At 36.0% G+C, this 22766-nt stretch overlaps 1 protein-coding gene across 3 annotated transcripts in view; it reads left to right on the plus strand.

Moving 5' to 3' along the window:
• The window catches only part of rfx3.S (regulatory factor X3 S homeolog), a 179794-nt gene that overhangs the window by 55815 nt on the left and 101213 nt on the right, over nucleotides 1-22766 (plus strand). For 2 of the 3 annotated variants that reach the window (XM_018241623.2, XM_041580129.1), the window contains exon 2: nucleotides 1254-1395. In XM_018241623.2, the coding sequence (XP_018097112.1) occupies nucleotides 1254-1395 (142 nt within the window). The remainder of the gene's footprint in view (nucleotides 1-1253; nucleotides 1396-22766) is intronic. The other variant, XM_041580130.1, reaches the window with a different exon arrangement.

Raw genomic sequence — 22766 nt, forward strand, 5'->3', positions numbered from 1 at the left:
TAATTATGCTGGTGACTCTGGCAGAACAGAGGGAAGGGAAAATGTTTTGGTACATAGCTTATTATGTGACATAGCACTGACTTCCAATGGCTGAAGTTAATTTAGCATCTAACAGAGTCCTATGTACACTGGTTACATAAAAAGACTAAAGAATATACTTTGAAAAGACACCTAAATACATATTTATACAAAGCCTATTAGTTGGCCTTATGTTTATAATCTTTGGGAAACTGAACAAGACATTATTAATTTATTTAACATTTTAGCTCTAATCCATCCTTCTTGCACAGATAGCTTGAGTATTCTTGAATATATTTGCTTTCCTGCCCTTTGCATAATTACTGCTTTTGATCAGCTTATGCATAGACACACATAGACGCTTTGCCCCTCTGCTCTGCCAAACACTTTATTAATATTTGTTTATTACGTTAAGTGCAGTAATGATTTCCTATAAGTATGTTCTAAAGTATGTTCTAAATATTTGCAAAATTTCACTGCAATTTAAATAATATTCTTAATTAAAATTTTGGGTTAGGAAGGAAATATTCCTATAAGTATGTTCTAAATATTTGCAAAATTTCACTTTAATTTAAATAATATTCTTAATAAAAATTTTGGTTTAGGAAGGAAATATTTTTGAATATGTTTGGAAATGCAAATTTCTTTTTTTAATGTAAAACATTACTTTTTAAAGGAGTTTCTATGATTAGGAACATGCACATTTTTTTTTCTCTTGACAAGTATGTTGTTAAGATTATCCAGCTAATTAAAAAGAAATGTCTGCCATTTCTGGAAAATGAATTTTCAGGATTTATATAAAAAAAAACGTTTATGTTTGACTTGCAGTAAAATTTTATCTGATTACCAGGAGAAATCCCTTATATACAGGCTATAGAACAGCAGCAACACCTATAATTTGGGCTGCAGAAGGGAAAATTCGCTCTTTGTCATATCTTGTCTTATATAAATAGCTACATTTTAAAATATAAAAAAATATTTCACATTCATTTATCCTTTTTTTCTGCATGCATTTGTATGGATACCGTTTTTTCAGTTATATAAACCTGAAATGAATATGTCAAGTGGGTTTCTAATTTTCTGAACCTCTATAAAATCTAGTGTCTGACTAAAACATGCATGCAAGAATGTTATTTTGAAGGGAAATGTACATTATGGTTTATATATTTTTTCTCTTGTGATTGCATGATCCATTGGTGACTCATCCCTCTCCCGTACAACTCTGGCACTTTTAGATGCGGCTGAAAAGCAATCTAGATGAAGTTACAGCAACAGGAACATGCCAAGACCATGCAATCGAGACTCACAGAAGCTGGATGCAGCATGGAGGTGACATGTTCTTTTTGAGGAAAGGGTTGGAAAGATGTGAAGTGGGGAGTAAGTGGTTTGCTAGTTATATAATACAGTTGATAGTACTGATGAGTGCCATATACTGTACATGGAACACTGCATGGTCCTGTAAATAATGCTTTTTCCAAGCAGTGCACAGTTTATTTTCTTAAAGCCAACCATAATATTGCTAGTGTTAGTGTGGGAACACGTTCTGCTTATGTTGGAAGCCCTTTTTTAGAGGTATTAGTGTTTTTAGACACATTATTGCCTGAAAGCTTAGCCCAAAAGTGCACTATAATTATATTGTATACTGTTCGATCATATCAGGATTTGAGAACCTCAAGAAAAGTTTCAGTATTTTTCATGATTGTTACTAAGAATCCATGTTCTTTATGACACAGCACAATTGATTATTAGATTCTTAAAGGAGAAGGAAACGAAAAAAATATAACCTACTCCACTTTGTGCGTCATCAGGCCCCCTTCTGAAACACCGCAATGAAAACTGTAATTTCAGAATAGTTTTTGGCCACCAGCGTCTAGAAGTCTTGCTGTAATGTAAACTTTGGTGCCGCCATTTTCAAATAGGCACATCACTTCCGCCCTGGGCAAGCTCCTAGAGCTTTAGAGTTAACAATAAAGGTATGCGTCCTTTCATTTTTTTTATAATAAATCACTGCAGAGCTCAGTCAGATATACCCGTTCGCTGGATTGCTTTTTATCTTTATTAACAGCTTAGCCCCTCAGCTCCTGCGCTTGCTCGCTGACAAGCTGTAAATTTAAACCAGAGTGAGCGCAGGAGCTTTAAACCTCACTGAGTGTCATAGGAAGCAGGATCGCGATTGGAGATAGAATGAATGAGGCGGGGCAGAGAGGTCAGTGATGACGTACGGCTCCATCACGTGACCACAACGTCATCTCTACCAAAGGTACACATCAGATTCTAGTGCGCATGCGCAGGGCACTGCTGCTAACTATTGCGCATGCGTGTGCGCTATTCTGAGTGATTTTCGGACTGCAAACTGGGTATGATTTTATATACATGTTTAAACTTTTTTTTAAAACGATTGCTGCCTTTATATTAGGGAAGAAACTAATGAGGGAATGTTTGCTGTTAAAGATATGTTCTGTTCATTGGCAACACTTAGAGCTGAAATTTATTTTTGACTTTCCTTCTCCTTTAATACTATAGCTATGACATCTATATTCAACTTAGTTGTACTTTTTTGCCTTGATAGTTTTCTTTAAAATTTTCTCATAGTGTTTTTTTCATAATTATTCAGTTCTAAAATGTGTGAAATATATACAACTGGGGATAGTTTGGACAAAAATTCCACTGTCTTTGTAACTAATAATATGGAGGATGAGACTAGCTGAAAATTTTTATAAAGGATTCTTAAAGGAGAACTAAACCCCACAATTATAAAAAAAACCCTACCCACTACTCTACATAGTCCCCCCTCCCTGCTTCCCCCCGCATAGGTGATTACCCCTGAAAGTACCCCTAATTCATTAATCACATATAGGTGCAGAGTAATCGCAGCAGAGCTCATGGGTGCCATCTTTGGCTTGACTGTATTCTTTGGGAAGTGAACACCATATTGGCACATGCACAGTTGGAGAAGTCTTCCAGTTTGTAGCAATTGCGCATGTGCCAAAAGTGCCGGAAGTTGCTGAAGGGAAGGAACATGACCCGAAGAGCCGGAAGATGGCATCCACAAGCTCTGATGCACTTTCTCTGTACCTATACATGAGTAATGAATTATATGCTCTTTCAGGGGTAATCACCTATGCGGGAGGGGGCAGGGAGGGCATACTATGTAGGGTAGTGAGTAGGAGTTTTTAATATTGGCGGGGTTTAGTTCTCCTTTAAAGCACTGCCTTTCTGCTGTCTGTGTAGGTAAAAATAGATAACATTTCCTCTAGTTACTATATTATGTTTCTTATTTAAATTCATACTAAGTTTTGTCATGTCTTCATTGTTCCATGAGAATGTCCCATTCTTGAGGAGATTGTGTTTTTGCCAATTCATTTCAATCTTTTCTGTTTTGAATGCAGTCTTAATACAGGTATGGGACAGGATCAGGATAACCCTTTGTGTTTACTGTATGTTTAGATATTATTGCCACCATATCACCAAGTTGCAACTATATATGGGTTTGACTTTGTATTGGTATTCTGACCCGTTTTCTCATATGCTAAAATGTTCTTTGCCTGTTTATATGGCCAAAATCTAGAATGCGGTTAGATAAGACCATGTGGGGCTGTTGAAGAAGTCTTCCTCCTGATGGGGCTGCACAGGCTCTGATTTGGTGGGTGGCTTTTTGGGACAAACTGAGCCAGTTTGGCCAACCATTCACCAAACAAACTGTTTTTTTGCTAACTTCGTAAATGACAACAAACAACTGTGTAAACCCTGAAATCCAGATGTCATTTTAAGATGCCTTTATCTTAGTATTCCTTTGGAAACGATTACATGTATTTCTGTTATCGTGTCTTGTCTGAGGAGAAGTCATTGAATCCAATATCCACATATTGCACAGGCTAAAAGCAGCAAATGCATAATCACCAAAAGACTGCTTTAATAAATGCAAGTCTCTGGATAAAATAAATCATACCTTGTAAAGGTCAAAGCTCTAAGCTCTAAGAACATTTTATGAGCTAAGCTCTCTCATGACACTAATTTGAAATAAATAAATGAATAAAAAATTTTTAAAGGAATGCTAAAAAAAAGTCACAGGTTAATGTGTGTGTGTAGCTTGATAAATATATCTGATCCAGTATCTTTTTTAGCCATACTTCTATGAATCAATATATTATTAGTAGGATGCTTTTTAACTTTGTAACTTATTTTTTTACTGAGGCAATCAACTCAGTTATGATAGCAGAATTGATAGCAGAAGCAATTGTGTTTATCGCATTAGAAATTGTGATGGAGCATGGGAGGGTGGGCATATTTGGGAAAGTGAAGTGTGTTTGGTGGTTTCCCCTTGTGTTGTTTGGACACAGTCCTTTACTGAGCACCCAGTACAGTTATTAAGAGGGTCCCAGATCTTCTAGTTTATATTACACTATTGACTTTAAGGAAAACTTCTGAGATGCAGCTGTATGTGATATAAGGCACAAAAGGTATATGACATAGGATTAAAGAGCCCTACTCACAGCCTAACAGCCTAAAGGTTAGGGTACAATTGAGACATAAGGGTTATAGAAACAAATTTGTGATTTATAATATATTTATGTCTGGTTAATTAATATACCTTGAAAAAGCTTCCCTGAACAGGTGTGTCTTTGGGGATAGTTTGAAAGTTTCGAAGGAAGGAGAAATTCTGACGGCTCAAGGCAGAGAATTCCAGAGAAGCCCTAGAGATGTTTTTTAGACAGGAATGGGCTGAATTTATGACAGGAGAAGAAAGGCGAAGGTCAGAAGCAGAGTGCAGGTTGCGTGATTTTGAGATCAGAGCTGAATGTCCATTGACTCCTATTGAACCTCGCCAGGTTTTACTTTCCAAGTTTTTTTCTGGCGACTTTTTGTGGTTTTATTCTTTAATAAATGCATATTATTTGAGGTTCCAAAGGAAATTCTGGAGTATATTTGTACTTGCATTTTTTCACCTTGTTTTTTTTCAAATTGTAAAAAAACCTAAAACTTAGCTTTGGTAAATCAGCCCCTTAGAGATGCCATTTTGGATCCCTTCAGATTTGGCATGTCTACTCTGCCTCAACCACATCCCCAAATCTGGCAGCAGTGGACAAACACCCACGTGCTAGTGCTCAGCAATATAAAGAACTGGATAAAGATTGTGGAGTATTTTTCCCGTCCATCTCCAGTGATCTATTTTATTTATTTCTAAATTCTGTGAATTGGTAGAAGTTAGTTTCCATGGTAATCATTTAAATGATACATACAGAATCACAGTATTAATAAATATATATATTTATCCTTTTTTATATGCTGGTAAAATTTTGAAGGAATATTGAGGGGAGGGCACAGGTATATAGATAAAAATATATTCTAAAATGAAAGAATTGGTGTGATTTGACCCTAATTTTTCTTTTACAAGTTTAGAAGCTTGTCAGACAATTGTAACAATAGCTTTGGTTACAAATTTTGTTTACTGGTAAAAAAATAGTCATTTTATTTTTTTAGCAGGATGAGGTAGAAAACAGATTATTGAACTGCAAATATGGAAGTAGAGATGTGGCATTTCTAACAAAGAGGTGCAGATTTGTGAACCTTTCTTCATGGAATTTAGGCATCTAATTATTATCTTTATTCAGAAATTATGCCGGTGCATTCAAAACTGATGTAAAGCAACAATTCTCTTGAGGCATCTCAAGTGCCCCAATGTTTGTATAACCACTGGCCCTCCTGCACAGTCCCTTGCCCCCTCCCTAATCTCATTAAATGGGTTTTTGGCTAACATGTTCCGCCATGTCATGCATGACTTCAATGGAATGGGCACTCTTTTTCTGTATTCTCTTTGATACGCTCACTCACATTCACACTACTATACTGTAGCTAGATTCCGGTTAGAACAAGCAGCATCTGACCACATAGCTATAAACTAACAAACGCATGTACACTTGCTCATAGCCAGTACAAAGAGCCATACATAAAGCCAAATGTAACATACATATTTTCTCTGTTAGGCACAAAAAACAGGAATAATAATAATAATGTGTTGTAAATATCTAGCAGCTGATTAAAATGGGAGGTCAGGTGCTGGATGTGTATTTTGAAAAATTATTGTGGTAGAAAAATAATTTTTTTACTTCCATGGCCATTATTCTCTTTTTGCTCCTGCCAAATTTTGATGGCAAGAGAATATCTTCACCAGCTACATAAAAACTGCATCTATCTTTGAAACCTAGTTATAGGTTTTTACCTGTAAAATAATATCCCTATTTTTTATTTACTCTTTGCTGTGTTCATTTGATTACGTTTTGGATTAACTGGATGTAGAAATGTTGAAAATGTTGATGTTGACAGCTATATGCTACTGTAAAGGGTTTATGTACAATATATTTATTATGCTCTATTATTATTATTATTCCACAGCACTTTACAATTAGTAAATTTAGTAAAAATCTGTGAATTAAAAATTCATTATTTACCATAGTACTTTCCCAAGTGGAGCTTACATTTGCAAAAAATGGCCATTTATAGCAAGATCCAGTGTATATGTTGTGGGTGGAAATAATGATGGTGATAGTACAATAATTTTATATAATACAAATGTACCAAAATGTCCTTTTCTTCAACTTTTTGTAAACAATGTGAAATGTGTGGATTGCATAAATATTAATTTGTCAGTTATTTACACTATATCCATGCAAACATGCATTTCTGGGCTGCTCTAACATGGTAGGCAAATGCCCAGGCCCAGGTGTATCTACTGAGTCATATAACAACATTATAGTATATAGTTCAACAATTTGGTCTCTTTGTGAGACCTTGCTCTGGCTGTGATTTCTGAGCTGCAGAATATCTGTGCTGTTTAATATATATATCAAGCAAGCTGGTAGTGATCGACATTCTGGAGCACTATTGGTTACTCTTCAAGTATATATATATATATATATATATATATATATATATATATATATATATATATATATATATATATATATATATATATATATAGTCCAGAGAGTGGTGCACTCAGAAATGGTAGGCAAATGCCTAGGTGCTATCTACTGGTTCATGTTACAGCATTATAGTATATAGATTCAGTCCCAGTCAACATTTCAGTCCCTTTGTGAGACCTTTCTCAAAAAGGTGTGTGTGTATATATATATATAGGTAAAGTTGCTATATATATATATATATATATATATATATATATATATATATATATACACATATATACAACAGCCATATTTTGTAGACAGAAACTTTGTAATTGATGTTATATTGTATTTAGGGTGTGGTGTAGGAAGTGTAAAAATTGACAGCGTACTTAAAACTAATGGGTATATGCTTATGTGAGGGACACAAAGTTGGCAATATGATATGGTCCTGTTATAAAGCCAACATCTGCTTACTTGATAAACATAGTCCTTTGAATCCTCACAGATCTCTGTAAAAGCTGATTTAGCAAGAACTTCCCAGATACATATAATCAATGTCTTCTCCCATTGTTTGTTGAGATAGACATTGATTTTACACCACAGAACAAGCTGATACTGCAAGTTGCTCTGCCCCCTGGGTGTATTACATAGGTTTGTATTTTTGTAATGAACTAAAATCACCAACATGAATGGTAAAGTCTTTGGGGATCGGATTAGACATCTGGAATAAATGAAACATTGTGTTTTGTTATGGGCAAAACTATTTAATGTTAGTGATGGAATACAAAACATGTGCAATTCTGAAACGAAAGATACACTTTGCTACATGAATAATATGTGGAAATAGTTGAATGATGCACATGCCTCAGAAATATATGTAGAAATTCCTTTCATTGGGCAAAGAATTGTGTTTTACCTTTGAAATAGCTTAACATCCACTGAATCCCAAGTTAGATTGGAATATGGCTCCTCCAGCTCATATATAAATGCAGTAATACAGGGTAGGAATGCACACACACAGAAAGCTATAGTGCCACAAACTACTGTTTTTTTAAAGGAGAAGGAAAGCTACTGAAACAGTTTATTGCTAATAGATTAGCCACAATAGTGCAAGCTATAACACTATATTTGTTCTGCATAATGTTTACCATACTTGAGTAAACAGCTCTTGAAGTGTTCTCTATTTGTTTAGGATAGCAACTGCCATATTGGCTTGATGTGACATCACTTCCTGCCTGAGTCTCTCCTTGCTCGCTCTGGGCTCAGTTTACAGCAGGGAGGGGAGGAGGGAGGGGGAGAGGAGCAAACTGAGCATGCTCAAGGCAGTGCCCTGGAGGTTTAAGCTGAAAACAGAAAGTCTGATACAGAAGTTCATGTATACACAATAGAAGGAAATAAATGCGTTGTTTCTTTTGACAGAGGACTCAGAGCAGCATTACTTCGAGGGTTTACGAGTGTATTTATATAGACATTTCTAATAAACCTTACTTAATTTTATCCGTTCCTTCTCCTTTAAAACATACAATACTATATATATATATATATATATATATATATATATATATATATATATATATATATATATATATATATATATATGAAAAATAGCTGCACTTACTTACTGGAGAAAAAGCCTGAGTGCACACTGCAGAAAATTCATGTAGAATATCATGTAAAGCAAGGCGCTAACAGGTCTTACAATATGGGGAAAAGAGATAACGTTTATTTGTTATTCCAACGTTCCAGTCTTCCTTGAGACCTTTACCTTAACAAAGGTCTCAAGGAAGACTGAAACGTTAAAATAAAAAATAAACTTTATCTCTTTTTCATATATATATATATATATATATATATATATATATATATACCCTTGATATATAAATCCTTGACCGGAACATCAAATACAATGCTGTGTTACAAATAAACACTTCATTCACAAGAATCAGAGTGTGCTGATCCTTCATCATTCTATATATGTATATATTTGTTTTGTGCTTAGGATAGGCTCATGTTTATCATGATTGCAGTTAGCTCATCTCTAATAAACAAATGAACACTCACTAACTGGCTACATATGAAAATAATTTGGACATTGTTTGGTCAATTTTAAGCCAATTTTACAACTGCTTTGTGTATTTCAAAGTGGCTGCTCTAAAATAGAAAACAAACACTTTCCAGTAACTGGGGCCTACTTCCACTGGGCCATCCTGTAAGGGTGATAATTGTCCCCTGCCATAGTTTTGATAGTTAAGCATTTTAAGGCTGTGCGGTTTTGGAACAAAGGGGCTAATTATTTTCCCAAATACATTATTCTGGATTAAGTATGAAAGGGCTGAGTTCTCTAAGATTGAAAGGGATAAAAACTTCATTCATTTGGAAACTGCATAGTGTGCACATTTCAAATAGTCTTTAAGTGCTCCAGGCACCAGCCTGTGTAAGGTGTCAACCTTCTTATTTTTTAGTGCACATTTAAATAAAATCAGAAAGAGACCCATGTTAGTATCTCAGAAATCTCAATTTCAAGGTTGGCTAGATTTAGAACACCTGTATTGTGGAGGTGATCTGAAGGATCCTCCTAGCAAAACAAAAAACATGTGTGCAAAATGCTATTTGTTGCCTGATGACTCATGCAAAGTTGCATAATTATCTCTTTGTTCTGTAATGTGCAGTAGGATACTGAAAACAAGATATGAGTAATTATTTAAATGTATTATGTGCATAAATGACAGATTGTCTATGTGTTTGTGTTTGCAGAAACAAGTGGGTGTATTGGATTGGGTTAATTTAAAAAAATGATTTGAGAATGAATATTTATTTCTTTACACAGCAGCATTCATCTCAGTGCCTGTCTTGATAATTTAGCCAAGGATTTTCTTTTACCATTAGGTACACGGTACAGTCCATCTCCAAAACTATCCTAAACAATGAGACTTGTCTAGCTGACCATTTACATTTTTCCTGTTGAGCTTGCTTATTTTTGGTCTAGTTTGAGATCATAAAATAATCTTTAACTGGCTTAAACCTATTATTCTATACAACCTTGGTTATTTTTCACTGAACTACATTATAATTGGTCCCATTGTGGGCCTTCCTAATTAACAATTTGGCATTTGTGTGATTGCACTAACCTTGTTCAATCAAAAGGAAAAACAAGCCCAAATGATGACTCTTATCAGTGTATATATTTGTTCATTTGATGGTTAAGTAATATATCTATCTGCCCTTCAGTGGAAGAATGTATTGTATACAGCCATATCATAGATGGCCCCATATAGGAATATCCAGTTGAAGACTAGATTATTTTTTACATTTTCCAAGCAATACAGCTTGCATCCCCAAAGTACAAATCTGTTGTGTACTCTTGTGAGAACGCTAGCTGCACTGTCATGTCTTTTTGATATGCTGTAAAAGAAGCTTCCTTTATTTCTACATAGACAGTCCTTATTGCTTCCTGGGTAGCTAGGACTACTAATACAGGAAAAGACAATGCAACAGGAATTCAACTTTAAGGTTTTCCCTTACCTTCAGCTCCAGTGACATTAAAATAAAGAACATCTATCATTAAAGTTCATAGCTTTATAGAATTTCAGATTTAGGCTGCTTATGGCTGGTTATTTTGTGTGTTCTTACAAAGAGAGGTAGAACAAGAAATTAATTTTGCATGTCTTAGGGCATTGCTTTACAACATCCAGTGGTTAACCTTCCCTGCCCAGGACCAGGCACGTTAATCCCTGCTACTACAATTGGTGACCAATATGTCATGAATTGCCAATAATTGTAGATGTAGATCCCCAACCAGTGGCTCATGAGCAACATGTTACTCTCCAACCCCTTGGATGTTGCTCTTTTTTAATTCCTGTCTTAAAGGCAAGCTTTGGTTGCATATAAAACAGGTATTCTGCCAAACCATTGACTGCAAGTCCAAATAGGAGCTACCTATAGTCAGTCACAGCCCATAATTGGCATCCCCAGGAACCTTTTGCATGCTTATGTTGCGACATTCTTTTACATTTGAGTGTGCCTCACGAGTGAAAACTGCTGGGGACCCCTGGTTTGGAGTTACAGTTTTTTGTGCCAATTCAAGACATTTTGCTTGGCAATACTAGTATCCATAATGTACATAGGATTTTTGGAGAAAACCTAATATGTGGCTATGCAACTGCATGCCTCTTTGAAGCATTGAAGCCCAGGGTATAAAAATAGTCCTAACTGTGTTCAGATCACATGGCTGTGATACTTCCTAAACCCAGAGTACTGCATATGTAAATATGCGCTGGATCTTTATAGACTCGATACTTAATGGGCAAGCAGTATACAGCTGCATTGTTTAAGACTTTATCAACTAAAATAGAAATTCAGGGGCTGCAATACAAAAATAAAGTGTACTTATACAGTTGCCTATAGTATCACAGTTAGGTATTTTCATACTGGTGGCAGCCTTTTATAGAGTAACAGCTGATTTGTTATATGCTACTTTAGCTAATGCAAAGTGAACAGCAGGGCTATGGTTTCTCTGTAGGGAAGGCTTAACCTTTCAGATCTGTTTCTGACTTATTGTTTATAGTGCTACGTAGCCATACATTTACCTGTGCATCATAGAGAAGCTTCACTTGCCTTACAGTCAGTGTAAGGTAAACTTTGTTTCCCAATGCCATTTATATCCTTTTTTTCTGACATTTTCTGGTCTCCGAGTGCAAGTAATGGCAGTGTGGAGAAGGTTGCACGTTTCTCACTAATGACTGTGCTCTTACCGCCATAATGGCACTGAACATTGGTTTGCTGTTAGCATTGACTTGGAGGAGGAAGTAGATATGAAAATGAGCATCAATAGATATTAGGAAAGAGAGGAATTGCTATACACAGCAAAATATAAATTATTACCATGTACAAAACCAAAGGATTACAAACTATGAAATAATATGAAAATGACATTAAAATGATATTAAGATTGGGTTAAATGCCCTTATTCACCCTGGTCCTCCTGGCATTTGCCAGACCTTACTTATTAATATTTGTCAAGCACTAGGACGGCATCCAGAATAATAGTCTTGCTAATATATGGAATCACTCTGACATATATTCATGGGGTGACATTTTCAGCTCTTTTCGATGAGTTCCCGTCACACAAAATGAACCCTTCTGCCACCAGAATATTATGAATTGTTGGAAGTGATATGTCTTGGTTTTTCTTGCTTTCTGTGACTTATAGAAAGCACTTCTGTTCCTAGTGAAATACAGCCTTGCTAAGTTCCATAATGTATTGCAGTTAGTGCGCTCCAACAGGAAAAAAAAGTGTAGTATGCATTTATTTATGATATATGGATCGCTCTTTATTTGGACATAGAAGAAAAAGTAAGCTCAGAAATGGCTAATACAAGCAGCTAATAATTGTAATGAGCTTACTACGCTAATTTAATAGAAATAAACAGAACTATGTTGTTATACAGGCATTTCATTGACAATTGGTTGACTTGTTAACATTCCAAAAAATTGTCAAAAAGCTTTGTTAGTAATTAAGCCTTGATGTAAATCATTGGATTTCTCACATCTCGCCAACCATAAGGGGCCCATTTACTTAGCTCGAGTGAAGGAATAAAAAAAAACCTTGAAATTTCGAATGATTTTTTTGGCTACTTCGACCATCGAATTGGCTACTTCGACCTTCGACTTCGAATCGAATGATTCAAACTAAAAATCGTTCGACTATTCGACCATTCTATAGTCGAAGTACTGTCTCTTTAAAAAAAATTTCGACCCCTTACTTTGCCACCTAAAACCTACCGAAGGGCAATGTTAGCCTATGGGGAAGGTCCCCATAGGCTTTCTAATGTTTTTTTTAGGTCGAAGAAAAATCGTTTGATCGATGGATTAAAATCCTTCGAATTGAAGGATTTAATCGCTCGATCAAACGATTTTTCGTTCGATCAAACTATTTGCGGTAAATCCTTCAACTTCGATATTCGAAGTCAAAGGATTTACATTCGGCAGTCGAATATCGAGGGTTAATTAACCCTCGATATTCGACCCTATGTAAATCTGCCCCTTGGTGTGCCTTTAAACCAGGGCTGCCCTTGCCCATTCCCAGCCCTTTGGTACTGCTTCTGTTGATTTGCAAAGAGTCAGTTGTGTTAACAATGAAGTGTTTTATCTGAACTGGCAGCACACATTTGCCACTTGATCTAAATGTAGCTGCTGATGTAGTTTATTGATTGCAACTGTGTGGTAAAGCTGCTGTATTTTTGCAGTAATGAAAATCCAATAACTGAAGTGATAAAATGTGAGAGCTTTTAGCTGTAGCTCTTTCCCTTTTATTTAGCCACTATACCACAGTAGTGTTAAGTAGGTGCCTATTCATTACTTTGCGCACCTCTCTATGTGAAAAGAATACTCATATCTAACCCCCTGCCTCAAATACATATAGCTTGCCGTTTTTTTTCTTATTCAGAAATCCATAACTTTAGACAATCGTTCGTTTCCTAAAAGTTTAAAATACATTTTTTTCCCATTTCCACAAACAAAATCTGATATTTCAGTTATATCCTGTGGTTATTTGACATTTGCTTTATTTGCTGCAAACTATGTTTCCACAGGAGGACATTGTCAGGCACATTTATGTCTTACGGGGGAAAGAGTCCTAAGGCAAAGCTTAGTGGTCAGGTACTAAACAGCCAGGCTTGATTTCTGACTTGTGTGTTATAGGAATGCATTGAGCTAGATAGTGTCTGCTCAGTGCCTGAACAAAGCTTTTTTCAGTAAGCTTTTTATGCTTACAACCATGTCATAGTACAGATATGGATGAATATCCAAATTACAGAAAGATCTGTTATCCAGAAATCCCCTGGTCCCGAGCATTCTGGATAATAGGTTGCACTGTAGCACTGTTACAGTTGCTTTATGGATACCATAAGCTTTCTGATTTTCAGCATTTAATAACACATTATTATTAAACAACCTGGAAAGTTTTTTTTAACAAATTAACAGATTTATCAAGAAAAATATCTTTGTCTGTTTGACAAAATATGTGCGAAAAGGTTTGAGCATTAAAAAGCATTTTTACTGGGTAATTTTGCTGTTTATTTCATCAACCAATAGGACTGCCATGGGTACAAGAACTGGTCCAAGTTATGCTTAGCTAAGTTAAAAACACACATATATATAGTGTATATAGCAGAAATAAAAAAGCATGTCCTATGTCGGGAATGTTCCCAACTGTAATCTATCAAAATCCGAAATGTTCTCACTATTTGCTGAAAACCACTCAAAAACTCAAAAAAACCACTAAATCCGCACAGACTTTCACCCCTATTTGTCAATACATTTTGACAAACATTTCTTGTCCGGGAAAAGACTTGATAAAATAATGAAAAGTCCTAATAGTATGATTTTTGGATTTTACTCCGAAAACTTTTCCGGATTATTGTACGGAACCCAGCATGGATAATGCCAACCGGCTATCTGCCATTGACTTCTACATGAACTCGACAGGTCTGAGATGGAGTACTTTTTTATTTGAACTTTTAGTTTAATAATTACGAAAAAATCTAGTTTTTTTTTTTACTCATTTAAAAATTAGTTGTTTAATAAATAACCCCCCTAATGTTTGAGACCCTTGATATTGCTGTTATATGCTAAATGTGGGTGAAATGTTGAACATCCACCAAAAGCCACATAGACCAGGCTTACCCCCCATATATTTGTACACATACACTGCCTTGATTTTATGAACTCTCCCTAATCACCATGGGCAAAAGGAATGTATTGTTGAACTTGGAAGAGATTGTGGGCATATAGAATATGTACTGCTTGGGATACAGTGTAAAACGATAGTAGACTGATGCGTGTGGATTGTCTCCCACATTCAAGGTATTAGTAACGTATCAACATAATTAAACCATTAGCACTCAAGCATTTTTAGATCTCTCTGACAGTATGGATAATGTTCACTGGCAGCCTGTTTGGTGTTGGTTAATTTCACAGTTCATTTGTAGCTCATCCTTAAACCGTGTAAAAATTACAGTTGATTTTGCTTTTTATTTAAATTCTGCTTTTAATATGTCTGCCTAAATATAAATATGAATTTTATTATTCATTATTTATATTGTACTTCTCCCTCTGCATAAATGCCTTTGTAGATTATGAAGTTTTTTTAGGGTCATTATCTTGTTGGAATATCCAACCTGTGCGTAACTTCAACTTTGTGACTGATGCTTGAACATTAACCTGAAGAATTTGTTGATATTGGGTTGAATTCATCTGACCCTCAACTTTAACAAGGGCCTTAGTCCCTGAACTAGCCACACAGCCCTACAGCATGATGGAACCTCCACCAAATTTGACTGTAGGCAGCAGGTGTTTTTCTTGGAATGCAGTGTTCTTTATCCACAATGCAAAGCTCTTTTTGTTATGACCAAATAACTAAATTTTTGTCTCCAAAATGACTGTGGCTTGTCTTACTGATCTTTTGCATACAATAAGCGCCTCTGTTCGTTGCGTGAGTGCAGAGAGGGCTTCTTTCTCACCCTGTCATACAGATGTTCATTGTGCAAATTGCGCTGAATTGTAGAATGATGTACAGATACACCATCTGCAGCAAGATGTTCTTGCAGGTCTTTGGGGGTGATCTTTGGGTTGTCTGTAACATTTCTCACAATCCTCCGCATATGCTACTCCTGTATTCTTGGTCTGCCAGACATGCGTTTTACAGCAACTATGCCTATGGCTTTCCATTTCCTGATTACATTCCTTACAGTTGAAATTGACAGTTTATACCTCTCAGATAGCTTTTTGTAGACTTCCCCTAAACCAGGACACTTGACAATCTTTTTTTCAGATCTTTTGAGAGTTGAGGATACCATGCTGTCATGGTCAAACAGACACACAATTTGCAATTGGCCACCTTAAATACTGTTTCTTATTATTGGACACACCTGTCTATGAAGTTCAAGGCTTAATGAGCTGATACAACCAATTTGGTGTTGCCAGTAATCAGTATTGAGCAGTTACATGCATTCAAATTGGCAAAACTACAAGGGTACCCATATTTTTGCACAGCCAGTTTTTCACATTTGCTTTAATTTTATACAACTGAATACTGCTTCATTAAACATCTTTGTTCAGAAAACACCCCAGTACTCCAATGTTCCTGAGAAATGAAAGACATACACCACTGTTATCTTTTTTGTTGAAAGTGGAGTAAATTATTGTGTAGGCTGAGGGGGGTTGACAAACTTAATTTTTTTGTGTGCATAATATATACACAAACACATATGTGTTTATAATACAGATCAGTGTAAAGTGAGTGCACACTGGGAGCCTTCAAAAAGGTATTTTTAAAAAAACAGATCACTTTACATGGATGAGAAATGTCCCCATGTGGGACCGAAACGTCGGATAAGATGTGATATATATGTGATAAGATGTGATATTATATGATTTTATATAGTTATATATAATACACAAAAGCGATGAATATCTTTTAAATTATATTCTTATAAACGGTGAGTTCTAATTTTCTGTCATTTCTGTCACATCACAAATTTGTGTATTATAATAAATAAAGTACCCCCAGTTGTAAAATTTGAGGATATTAGAAGTTACCTCAGAGTTCCATGACCTGTATAAAAACACTCGGCCTTTGGCCTCAGTAACTTATAATATCCTTATATTTTACAAGAGGGGGTATATATATAAATATATATATATGTATATACAATATATATATATATATATATATATATATATATATATATATATATATATATATATATATATATATATATATATATATATATATATATACACACCCACACACATATATGAGACCTGTTATCCAGAATGCCGGGTACCTGGGGTTTTCCGGGTAACGGATCTTTCCGGAATTAGGATCTTCATACCTTAAATCTACTATCGCGAAAATGAAAATTTAATATAAGCTTCCTCATACTAAAGATTTATTATGTACTTTTCTGCTCAAATCCTTGCTCTTCATTCTTCAGTTTGCCATAGTTTGGTAGCACAAAAGGATAGAAAAGCAACTGCCCCAACGAATAACCCATAACAAATTAGGATGTACAGTTTTGAAAACCTATGTACTGAAAACAGAACTTCATTTGAAAAGTCACTTAGGGGCAAATTCAGTAACAGGCGAAAATTCGCCAGCTATGGCTTCGCGCACATCGCAACACTTCGCCAGGCGTAAATTCGCCTGGACAACGTTAATTCATGAAGATCCGAAGTTGCACACAGGATACCGAACGCTGGCGAAATTACGCCCAGCAGTTCGACGTTACACTAGCGTTGGCGAATTAGCATACGGCGTGCAGTTAAAGTACAATGGCCGTATATGCTGCAGCAAATACATTACACTACACAAGGCCCGGGAACATTAATAAAATTATATAAAAGTTGTAATAATGCCCTACACATGTGCCCACTGTATAGTTTAGGTGCCGTATGTTAGCAAATGTAGGGGGTAAGGAGGATACCCGAAAAAAAATTTTACAATCTTTTTCAGTCTATCACCCTTTAAATAGGAAAAAACGCCAGGTACTTAGAAAAATGTTAAACTTTTTTTTTGAGGAACTCCTATCTACTCTATTGCAGTTTGCCTGGTCTGAGGTGGTGAAGGCAAGTCTGGCGATAGAGGTAAGGGTCAGTAAAATCAAAAACTTAGTGAATTTGCGTAGTAACGCTCTTTCGCCAGACCATAAATTCGCCTGGCGTTAGAGTGCGAAGTTGTGCCAGAATCTATCTCCTTGACGAAATTACGCCAGCGAATTTACGCCAGCTACCGTTAGTAAATTGGCGAAGTGCCGAAATGAATTTTCGCCAGCGTTAGTCACTTCGCCCTTTAGTGAATCTGCCCCCAAGTCTCCATAAGGCAGCTCTGAACCCTTAGCATCTGCGGCAAAGGTTATCCCTATTGTAAAACCGTATATGCAACTGGCCAAGATGTGACACCCACAGAATTTTAAGAATGCAAAGACTTTCCATCAACAATAATTGTCTATTCTAAATGCATTCTCTGTGTGTATTAGCTTTATATCAATTTTCAAATTATTTTAAATGAACATTAGCATACACACTGGCATCTGATTTTGGGATTGTGCCTTCCAGTCCAGAAGCTTTCAGTGAATCTGTGATTGCTATTTGAAACGCAGACTAGTGTTCTGTTTAAGTTGGTAAGATACAATTACTCTGCAGTCCTGCAATGGCCTTATTGATTATCTGATAGAGCTAAGTACCTGGGCTGAAGAACATGAACCTGTTAAGCTTTTTATCTAAGAGATTAAAAAATGTGATGCTGCCCAAAACACACGCCAAATATCATCTCTGTAATAAATGCAGGTTAGCTGTTTACAAGCCACAGGGTAAACGGGTCAATGTAATCACTTTTCTCCAGAATGCCCAAGGCTGAAGGAAAAATGTTTATTGATTCAAAAGTAATTATATTACTTTTTTCCCAAGAACTTGCCAAGTGTTGGTGTGCACCATTGTTTTGAAATCAAATTTTTATTTTTCATTGCAAGCTTGCTTTCATTCAGTGACATATTTAATAATCAGCTGCTTTGAAAGTATATGTTTGGAGTCAGCTTGATATTGCCTTTGTCAGCAGTACGTCCATTTGATACTTATTACTTGTTGAGAATGTATTTAATTACTTTAAGCCTGTGTGAGATTTTTGAAGGCACATGTAGAACACTTACTATGTTCCGAGGCTGTTCTGCTCTGTGGAAGTTGATATAAGCAACAAAAGCATTGCTAGTGCCCTTATGAGATTTCACAGCATCGCTTAATAAAGGCAGCACATACCCTGTATTAATAGATTGCTAGAATCCCATGCATCAGCCTGTTTGCTTTTCATTTGTGACTAGGGCTCTCTGTAGGTAAAGTATATTGTAATATAACGATTCTGGTTTGACAATGTGCACCACTTTATCCAATAGTTTCAATAATCTGTTTCAAATGAATTGGGAGAATTTGCAGTTTCCTGTGTAATTGTAGATAATTGATTAAATGTGTTCGATTTCACTGTCAAACTTGACATGTCTTCCCACACACTCAGCAAAATGTGATAAATGGGTTGAGACAAAAACCTAAAAAGAGAGCTTTGAAACTAAAGTTGTAAAAGTTTCTTTTGTTTGCACACCTATTCATTTATCCTCTAAATGTATTTTGTGGTCATAATTTTAAGCCATAATATATATAACTGTTTTTGCCATTGATCTATTGCCATTTATTGCTACAAAAATATTATATCGTTTATGACAGTGTTGTTATTACTGTGAAACTGTAAATATTAAAGGAAACACTGTGCACTGTTATGTAACAAATAAAGATCTTAAAAGAAGTCTATGACCAAATAAAGTAATGAGCCTAAAGGCCCAGTGCTTTTCTAATCCAACAGCAATGGTGTTTTTGTTTTACATAAATCAAATAGCTTTCACTGGGGGAAAAATCTTTTTTTTTGTTTACCTACTACTATTAATACTACTGTTATTACTGCTTTGTATAGTGTTTAAATTAATTCAGATTAAATAACAAAACTTAAAGGAAAAAGGGCACTTAGGACGGGACATGATTACTCTTTATAAGTACATTATAGAGGGCATTATTGAAACAGTCATATAAAAAAAATTTGGGAACCCCTCAAAATTCTTTGGAGTTTTGTTTATCATTGGCTGAGCTTTCAAAGTAGCAACTTCATTTTAATATATAACATGCCTTATGGAACTAGTAGTATTTCAGCAGTGACATACATTTTATTGGATTAACAGAAAATATGCATCATAACAAAATTAGACAAGTGGATAAATTTGGGCACCCCAACAGAGATATTTCATCAATACTTAGTTGAGTCTCCTTTTTCAAATGTAATAGCCTCTAGACACCTCCTATAGCCTTTGGTGAGTGTCTGGATTCTGGATGGTGGCTTTTTTGACCATTCGTCCATACAAAATCTCTCCAGTTCAGTTTAATTTGATGGCTGCCGAGCATGGACAGTCTGCTTCAAATCATCCCATAGATTTTAGATGATATTCAAGTTGGGTAACGGTGATGGCCATTCCAGAATATTGTACTTCTCCCTCTGCATAAATGCCTTTGTAGATTTTGAAGTGTGTTTAGTGTCATTGTCTTGTTGGAATATCCAACCCCTGCTTAACTTCAACTTTGTGACTGTTGCTTGAACAGTTTATTATTTGTCAGTATTATTTGTCGATATTGGGTTGAAGTATCAGACTGTCGACTTTAACAAGCGCCCCAGTCCCTGAACTAGCCGCACAGCCCCACAGCATGATGGAACCCCCACCAAATTTAACAGTAGGTAGCAGGTGTTTTTTTTTTTGGAATGCCTTGTTCTTCTTCCACCATCCAAGCGCTTTTTGTTATGACCAAAATAACTCAATCAGTCCATAGCACTTTGTTCCAAAATGACTGTGGCTTGTCTAAATGAGCTTTTGTATACAACAAGTGACTCTGTTTATGGCGTGAATGCAGAAAGGGCTTCTTTCTCATCACCCTGCCATACAGATGTTCTTTGTGCAAATTGCACTGAATTGTAGAACGATGTACAGATACACCATCTGCAGCAAGATGTTCTTGCAGGTCTTTGGAGGTGATCTTTGGGTTGTCTGTAACCGTTCTCACAATCCTCCACATATGCCACTCCTGTATTTTTCTTGGCCTGCCAGACCTGGGTTTTACAGCAACTGTGTCTGTGGCCTTCCATATCCTGATTACATTCCTTACAGTTGAAACTGACAGTTTAAGCCTCTGAGATAGATTTTTGTAGCCTTCCCCTAAACCATGATACTGAACAATCTTTGTTTTAAGATCTTTTGAGAGTTGCTTTGAGGATCCCATGTTGTCACTCTTCAGAGGAGCGTCAAACAGAAGCACAACTTGCAAATGGCAACCTTAAATATCGTTTCTCATGATTGGACACACCTGCCTATGAAGTTCATGGCTTAACAAGCTAATACAACCAATTTGGTGTTGCCAGTAATCAGTACTGAGCAGTTACATGCATTCAAATTAGCAAAACTACAAGGGTACCCAAATTTTTGAATAGCCAGTTTTTCACATTTGATTTAATTTCATACAACTGAATACTGCTTCACTAAAAAATATTTGTTCAGAAAACACCCCAGTACTCAGATGTTCCTGGGAAATGAAAGACATACCACTGTTATCTGTGGAGTAAATTATTATGCAGGCTGAGACGGGTTCCCAAACTTTTTCATATGACTGTAGATAGCACAAGATCTTTTTTCCCCATAAAATGGATCACCATACCAGAGAACACCCCTTTAGACTAGTGGAAAAGAACTATCATTTGAAGCAACATAGGTGGTTCTTCACAGTGAGGACAGTGATGTTGTGAAATTCCCTGACAGATCATGTTGTGGTTGCTGATCCTGTTAATGTTTAAGAAGTGCTTAGATGATTTCTTGGGCAAGCATGATATCCAAGGCTACAGTGATACTAAAATCTACAATTAATATATATATATATATATATATATATATATATATATATATATATATAATAAAACACAATAAACTGCAGCTCATCCCTTTTTATTGGGTGCACGTGGGTGAGGCTTGATAAACAAATTACACAAAGTTTAACCACAGCACTCCAATATAAAACCCCAAGAGAAACCTATTTTTGCAGAGCTGAACTGTAACTAGAAAAACAGACACTTTTAGTTACAAAGTTTGTACAAAATATGCATAAGCTGACGCGCCCCGTCAAGGCAGTGTCCATGCGTCAGTCCTACCTAAGTGAAAAAAGTGTTATTTTTGGGGGGAGAAAGACCATACCTGCTTTTCCCATTTAACCCATTTAATGGTGTTTTTGGAAGAGATCATGCTAAATAAAGAGAAAAGCAGGTATGGTCTTTCTTTGTAACTAAAAGTGTCTTTTTTACTAGTTACAGTTCAGCTGTGCAAAAATAGGTTTCTCTTTGGGTTTTATATTGGAGTGCTGGGGTTAAACTTTGTGTAATTTATATATATATATATATATATTATATATAGTTTGTGAGTGTATGGAGGGTTCGGTGTGCGTGTGTGTGTGTGTATATATGTGCACTGGGTTTCATTTGGAGGGGTTGAACTATGTTACTATGAAAGATATAATCACCGCGGGTTTGTAAAACTTAGACATCCCTGAGTTATTATTATTTTCTACCTGACACCAAGGCCCGTTTTCAAATAAACTGCACCAGCATGCACAGTAGAGTAAAAAGCAGGAAGAAGATTTCTCCATGGTGCTTACTAGAAAAACCCTGGGCCGGTGCAGTTTTCTGCCGATAGGATCACTGGCCCTGGGTTTAAGGTAAGTCAATACAATCACTTGGGGGTGCCAAACATGTGGCACCCCTAAGTGCAAACAGCCTTTCCTTCTCCTTTAAGATCTACAAGTAGTTTAATGCAAGTTTGGTTTGTATAGTTCAGATAAGTGAGTATATCGATAAGTCTGTAAAAGTAGGTTTATTTATGTGCACTGGAGTTTGTTACACACACATACCTGTGGCTTTTCCACATTCAACATTGCAGCTCCATACAGCTGATTTATACTGAAAAAAGTGTTTGTTTAGCAAGATGTGGGGACCTTTATGCAATAGTTGGGGATAGTTATTAGTACACGTCACATCGGCCCAGGGTCTTGAAGTAGTGCCAGTTTCCTGAGAGATAGGGGTAGATAGGATCCTTACTTGAACTGAACATGAAAAATGTGCTAATCTGGCCAACTTTTTGTAGCTGGGGCTAAAATGGGGGGGTGTGAATAAGTTCAAGCACTTGTTACTGGAACAAAAGTTATCATTGATTTGAGTGC

This window comes from Xenopus laevis, chromosome 1S (genome assembly GCF_017654675.1).
Source record: "Xenopus laevis strain J_2021 chromosome 1S, Xenopus_laevis_v10.1, whole genome shotgun sequence".
Taxonomy (NCBI): Eukaryota; Metazoa; Chordata; class Amphibia; order Anura; family Pipidae; genus Xenopus; species Xenopus laevis.